General features: G+C 43.1%; 1 protein-coding gene across 1 annotated transcript in view; it reads right to left on the reverse strand.

Moving 5' to 3' along the window:
- LOC125311039 (MAP7 domain-containing protein 2-like) overlaps window positions 1–5,684 on the reverse strand; it is a 31,666-nt gene extending 25,982 nt beyond the window's left edge. Inside the window, exon 1 of the mRNA XM_048268849.1 lies at window positions 5,209–5,684. Coding sequence (XP_048124806.1) covers window positions 5,209–5,242 — 34 coding nt within the window. The 5' untranslated portion in view covers window positions 5,243–5,684. The remainder of the gene's footprint in view (window positions 1–5,208) is intronic.
- Window positions 5,685–7,743: the final 2,059 nt, after the last annotated feature.

Below are 7,743 nucleotides of genomic sequence, written 5' to 3' on the forward strand. Positions count from 1 at the left end.
ATCTAACCATGGAGTTGACTTTTTGAAAGCTGAAGGTGATTGCTGATAGGCTGTCCCAATCAGTGGCGCCTGCACAATCCAATCACGTTTGAGAGGGAAACAACAAATTGAGGGTTTTTCTGAGATTTTTCTTTTTTCCTTTTTTTAGAAGAAGTAACGGGTACTCATGGTTATGGATAGAAATGTAGTGGAGTAAAGAGTATAATATTTGCCTCTCAAATGTACTTGAGTAAAGTCATGAGTACTCCCCAAAAATGATACTCGAGAAAAGTACAGATTCCTCAAAACTGTACTCAAGTAAATGTACTCCGTTACTGTCCGGCTCTGCTTCAATTATCTTTTTTTTTTTTTTTTTTTTTGAGCACTTTGGTCAACCACAGGTTGTTTTAAATTGTGCTATATAAATAAACTTGACTATGACTATATCCTGCCTTTTAGGATAGCATCAGTGGCAGAGAGGCATTACAGAATCAAACATTTCTATAAAATACTGCCTTCTAAGATACCTTCGTTTTGCTGAATTTGAAGGTAGCATGCATGTATACTTCATGCTGCCTTCAACCAAAGATTTTTTTAAAACGACACAGCTTCAACTCCACTGATTTAAGTCAGTTGTCGGTATCCTGGCAACGGTGTTTTGTGTTTCTATCATGCTAAGCTGTCCGAAATAAAGTTCATAGCTGCTACCTTGATGCCTGCTATGGCAAGTGACTCGCTAGACAGTTGAAGGCAGTGAGAAAGCAGGCAGCTAGTCTGTGATATATATATATATATATATATAAGCTGGTCTATGAGACTATAAGATGGTCTATGAGCTAGTCTATGAGAATGACTATAAGCTGGTCTATGAGTTCTGAGCTAGTCTATGAGTAGCAGTACTTGTTTCTAAATCCAGAGCAGATGAACACAGGAGCCACTTACAGCTCTGTCCCTCCTGGGCTGGAGATCATGGAGGTTTCAAATCCACCCAGTGTCAAATCATCCCAGTAGCCCTGTTCCATCACAAAACCCTACACACACACACACACACACACACACACACACACACACACACACACACACATACATACACACACACACACACACACACACACGCACACCACTCTCTCATACACACACACACACACACACACACACACCACTCTCTCACACACACACACACACACACACACACACACACACACACACACACACACACACACAGTGTGTGCTGGCAATGACCGAAATGAGAGAGAAGTTGTGTCACCGAACCAGACCCTGAGGGAAAATCACTGTTCTTTTCCAGAGAACGTCTGAGACAGAGAGAAAGAGTGAGAGGAAAGAAGGACATGGTGGAGGGGCCTAAGGAGAGAGGGCAGGACAGATATGGGAGGAGTGGGAGATGAAGGAGACAGAGATGGAGAGAGAGAGAGAACAGTGATAGAAAGAGAGAACAGAGAGAGAGATACAGAGAACAGAGATGGAGAAAGAGAACAGTGATAAAGAAAGCAAAGATAGAGAGATTCAGAGAACAGAGATGGCAAGAGAGAGACCAGTGATAGAGAGAGCAGAGATAGAGATGGAGAGAGAGAGAACAGTGATAGAGAGGGCAGAGGTAGAGAGATACAGAGATAGAGAGAACAGAGCGAGACAAAGAGAGAGAGAGAGAGAGAGAGCAGAGATAGAGCGATGGAGAAAACAGATAGAGATGGAGAGAGAGAGCAGTGATAGAGAGAGCAGAGGTAGAGAGATAAAGAGATAGAGAAAGAGGGGTGCAGATAGAGATGACAGGGAGACTGAGAGCATGAGAGAGAGATGGAGAGAGGGAAAGATAGAAAGATAGAGAAAGAGGAAGAGAGAGAGAGTGAGGGAGGGAGACGAGAGCAAAAGAGAAACAGTCAGAGGGTGTTCTAGAGTGCAGCAGAAATTGAGGGCATTTGTAAGACGACGCCTCAAGGTGAGCGGTATCTGTCCTTTGCCAAAGTGACTCTCAAATAGTATCCTTACTCAGGCGGGTGCACACACACACACACACACACACACACACACACACACACAGACTTCCTCTCACTATCCCTGATGGACAGAAATACACACAAACTCACAAACTCTTTTTCTCTCTGTCCCTGCATGGTGCAAAGATGTTCTCTTCCTGTTTAATTATCTCCCTCGCTACTAACACATGTTGTTTTTGCTACCACACCCCACCTCCACACACACACACACACACACACACACACACACACAGACAGAGCGAGAGAGAGAGAGTTTATCTCTACTTTAATTATCTCTCTTCCACACTATAAACTGCTGATTACTGTGCTGCTAAGCTTTTACAAATACACAAACACACATACACACACACACTCTCTCTTTCTCTCTCACCACACACACACAGACACACACACACACACACACAGGAGTGAGGTTTAGGGGAGTGAGTGTAACCAGGGCTTTCAGCTCAATTGCTAACATGCTTGACTCCCATTCCGAGGTGCTGCAGTTTGCGGGTTCGAGTCTGGGCGAGTGCAGGGCTTAGCTGCACGGTCAACACAATGCAGGTTATGCACACACACACACACACACACTAGTGCGGTAACCGGAGAGATATGATAGGTGGGATTGTTGTGCTCTTTACATATTACCCCACCTGGCCCGGAGAACTGCATTGTGCTGAGTCCATGCAGGCGGCTACAGACATATCTATCCTTCATCTGTACCACCATAAAAAAATAATCTGAAGATGATTTCAGTTCTATTGCCTACATTTATACATTAACATTATTCATTGCGCAGATGTTTTTATCCAAAGCGACTTACATATGTCAATTATATACACAACGGTGGGAGCCGGGAATTGAACCCACAACTTTTCAGCCTACATAAACATGCTTAAAAAAGTGGCAAATTGTGATCACGGTCTGTGCCAGTAATCACCCAGCAGAAGTTAATCATCTTAGCAGCCACACTGAACTTGATCTGTTGGAGCATTACATCATGCTTCACAGCTGCTGTTCCATGAGCTCGTTTGTTCTCGAGGTTCTGTGTTCCCAGGATTTATATATGCTACATAATGACAACATGTGTAAGGGTCCTGGTGTTCCCTAGATTTACATAATGAGAACATGGCTAAGGGTCATAGTGTTCCCTAGATGAGAACATGGCTAAGGGTCCTAGTGTTCCCTAGATGAGAACATGGCTAAGGGCACTATGTTCCCTAGATGAGAACATGGCTAAGGGCACTATGTTCCCTAGATGAGAACATGGCTAAGGGTCCTAGTGTTCCCTAGATGAGAACATGGCTAAGGGTCCTAGTGTTCCCTAGATGAGAATATGGCTAAGGGCACTATGTTCCCTAGATGAGAACATGGCTAAGGGTCCTAGTGTTCCCTTAGATGAGAATATGGCTAAGGGCACTATGTTCCCTAGATTTACATACTGAGAATGTGGCTAAGGGTCCTAGTGTAGGTCCCCAAGGTTCTCAGGCTCCTATGCCCAGTTCTGCATGCTGTATGTTCTCTCCCATGTTTCTATAGCACATTATGGGAACCTGAAGATGATGTTCCATGGTCTATTGTGTTTATTGATGTTTTCTAAACAAAGTTCAGGAGGAGTCCATATAATAGGGTTTATTGACAGCCATCACTCACCCCACTTCTGTTTGTAGGAGATTTAAACTCTCCTTACCTGCCCACTACATCACGCTTTGGAGTTGAAAAGCCTTCCATCTCCTCCCCTCTCTCATCCATTTCACTATTAGCTCTAAGCTCATATTACCCCTTATCCATAGTGTCAGCGGGCATCACTCGTGTGTGATCTCCACTATTGGCATCTCAGGACCACGGCCAGCTACCAAGCCAAACATGCTTAAGCTATAAATCAATCCAGTGGGCGAACTAGTGGAACTGTGTAAAAGCCTTTTTCTTATAAAAACAAACCGGATAATACATTAAATCTTTTCATTTTAAATGGGTCGAATCAAATGTGATGTGTAATACCGCACTGAAGAACAGGAGGACAGAGGACCCTGGGGATGGATGGCCATTAGTTCTGCTGCCTGAGCATCAGGGTGCACTGTTGGCATGTCCGGCTTACATGGGCACACACACACACACACACACACACAGGAGAGAACATCCCTGTACCAGAGAAGACCCTATACCAGTGTGACATGATAGCAGGGGACACTCAAAGAGCATGGCAGACTCTATGCTCAGAGCATGAGAGTGGGACAGCAACGCAGTCTACTTTTAGTTTTAGTGCAGTGCATTTCAAGGTGTTGTACAATAGATTGATTCTGTATTATGTGGTAATGTTAATAACGTAGGGTATCAATATTTAGTTTCATTATTTTGGGGAGAGAGAAAAAAATAATTTGCGTGTGCGTGTGTGAGACCGAGAGAAGAAATGAGTGTGCGTGAGAGAGTGACCCAAAGAGACACCGACCGAGAGAGAGAGAGAGAGAGAGAGAGAGAGAGAGAGATCACCCGGTCAAAGATGACTCTGTAATTTTCCGAGGGCTGGATCAATAATGTCCGTAACCTGTGCCAAGCTGATGCGTAAGGGCAGCAAAGTGGAGCTAAAAATCGACGTAGCCTACCCTTTTACTTAATCAACGATATGCTACCATCTAAGCTACAAACCTCTGATTAACAAAAAGTAGGGTAGTCTACAATACACTTGTTATTAATGCAGTTTAATAACTTGCTATCTAGGACAAACATGGGGGGTTGGGGGCGACAGTATTAGGCTACAAACATTTCAGGTCAGTTTCATCCAGTATCATAACAGAGCCCTGATGACTCGGGGACACTGATGTTAGGCTGGGTTATCATTGATAATGGACTACATGGGCTATGAACAATAACGGAGATGGCTAACCTTCAAGAGTAGGCTATGCTACTGCTAGACATAGCTTACAGGTACATGTTTAATTTGATGAAACCAACAGAAACCTATATTGTGGATACATGCTATTACTAGCACATAATGTAGGCTGTGATCTGCAGTGTCCTGGGCTGTAGGCATACGGCTACATTGATAGCTTTAGCAGGGACATCCGAGCCTATGCACATGTTTCTGCAGGATAATAGTTTTACCGGTAATACAGACAAATAATGAACAAGCTGCTATGAGCAATTCACATCATAGCCTACAACCTGAAGGGCATCAAACGATATCACGGTTAGGGTGGTACCCACGCGAAACAAATGCGTTTTCCAGCCATACCTGGGACTGCGCGGACTTCCGTGGTGTCAGTCATGCCTGCGTAGCCTATCTGGCAGATTCCCACGTCAAAAATCTCAGTTTCTGGATTAAACAAAATATAAATTCTTCCTCTGTTGTTAGGACCCTAATGAAAGCAACGCATGCAGGACCCTGAAAACATATATATGATCAGCACATTAGCCGGTCGGTTTGTGTCTTGTAGCCTATTGTGGTCTCAGGCCGGTAGGACGAGCCACAGCATCATTGCAGTGATTCAGCGCTGGTCTGTTTGGATGAAAGTAAATTCCTGTGTGTGTGTGCGTGTGTGTGTGTGCGTGTGTATGTAGCGCGCCCACTAGCTGACCAATCTATTTTGCGAGGTCTTAGAAGTTTGAGGTGTAGAGACTCTGCAAAACTGAGATATAGACAGTCTATTGGATGGAGGCTAAATCTATTTTTGCGAGGTCTCAGAATCGTCGATAATAAATACAAATGTATGTGTGGTAAGGGCAGAGACAGACGCATGCCCAATAGTCAGCTTCACCCTCTTGTGAAGAGTTAAAGCTGCATGGCCCAGGGAACAAACAAAGACCTAAATCTATTTTGCGAGGTCCCAGAATAGTCGATAATAAATAAAAACGTCACCATAAATAAATAAAAACGTCACGGCATTAGATCATTGCTTGAGTCGTCATAATATGCAAAATTGTTGAACCATTTGTGATGTGGAATCTGCCATATTTAGCCATTACACTTTATTGTAAGGAATGGTTGTAGGCCTACTGTAAAACAGTCTGATTTTGTTTTGTGACAATGGTCTGGCAACAAACTTCACAAACAGTAGCCTACTGTAGTAAATATGAATCCTGCAATCTCTTTACTGTTGACATTGAAATAGGCCAAATAGAAAAACAGCAAACTGTTGATAAGCATTTTGACCGTTTTGCTCAGTGACACAGTGAAATGATGCAGTGAAATGGTAGTTTGCCATTGAGATTGTGCTAAAAGTGAACAGTGTGAAGATATAACAGCAATTAGCCTACATCAATGTGTAATACTTTGTAAACAAATAGGCTACTAATGTAAAAAACAGAAATATACATTTTTTTAGGATAAACTACTTCTGTGAGGAGTTAAATTCATGGGTTTCATCAGGTCCCTTTCCACAGGTGTATTAATCAAGCACCATGCATCCTGCATTCATAATCATGGTGCTTAATTTTATACACCTGTGGTAAGGGACCTGGTGAAACCCATGAATAGCTGCATGGCCCGGGGAATAAAGGACCTCCTCCACCTATTGAGCATGACAGTGACAGGAGTCTGCCATTGAACATACTCCTCTGTCTAGTGATAGAGCTGTGTAAAGGTACTATATGGAACCACATACCTAAGTTCTAAGTCTTTAAAAGTGAGAGAACACTGGCCATTGTAAAACAACAGGAGATATTTGGAATCCATATAGACTTTTCCAGTCCATACTCACCAAAAGCCATAAACACCAGCATATTGTATAAAAGCAAATTAATATCTTTGAAGCTATATCTAAATCCTTGGGGATCAATAAAGTAAATATCTATATCTATACAGTAAGTAAGTATATACTCTTTTGATCCCGTGACGGAAATTTGGTGTCTGCATTTATCCCAATCCGTGAATTAGTGAAACACAGCACACAGTGAACACACAGTGAGGTGAAGCACACACTAATCCTTCAACAACAGCAGCGCTCGGGGAGCAGTGAGGGGTTAGGTGCCTTGCTCAAGGAGCTTCAGCCGTGCCTACTGGTCGGGGTTCGAACCGGCAACCCTCCGGTTACAAGTCCGAAGCGCTAACCAGTAGGCCACGGCTGCCCCTAGATCTAGATACATCAAGATACACCAAGTGCATGTTCAATAGGTGATTAGAGTGTTTAAAATAACGCTGCATATGTGTTGTATGATGCACAGCCTGCATAATGTTCAAGAGTTTGTGCGTAGAGACTAATATAGCCAGTATAATCCTGGTAAAACATCAACAGGAGTTTGCTGCAGATGTTAAATGACCCCAGCCTCCCCAGGAAATAGAGCCTGCTCTGCCCTTTCCTGTATAGTATATCAGTGTTTGCAGACTGGTAAAACATCAGCAGGGGTTTGCTGGAGATGTTAAAGGATCCCAGTGAGGCAGCAGAGCAGATGCCTTCCGTTTGGAATGCACCCAATGTGTATGTATTCTTATTATCTGTCTTATGTACCGTATTTTCCAGACTATAAGTCGCTCCGGAGTATAAGTGGAGTAAGTCGAGTATAAGTATTTAGAAATTTATTTCACAAAATCCAAGACCAAAAACAGACAGAGACTATGTAACTGAACACAGAGGCCAAAAAGATTGAGAATTCTACCGGGAATGTTGAAGACGGGCGAAGGAGTGAAGGGCCCGACGGTAATTGTAAAGCATTTAAAAGATTCCCTGAACAAAAATGCTGATGTGGTACATGAAAATGTAGCTAGAAATGTGGAGAAGTATATATACTTGTTTGATCCCGTGAGGGAAATTTGGTCTCTGCATTTAACCCA

This window comes from Alosa alosa, chromosome 2 (assembly GCF_017589495.1).
Source record: "Alosa alosa isolate M-15738 ecotype Scorff River chromosome 2, AALO_Geno_1.1, whole genome shotgun sequence".
NCBI lineage: Eukaryota > Metazoa > Chordata > Actinopteri > Clupeiformes > Clupeidae > Alosa > Alosa alosa.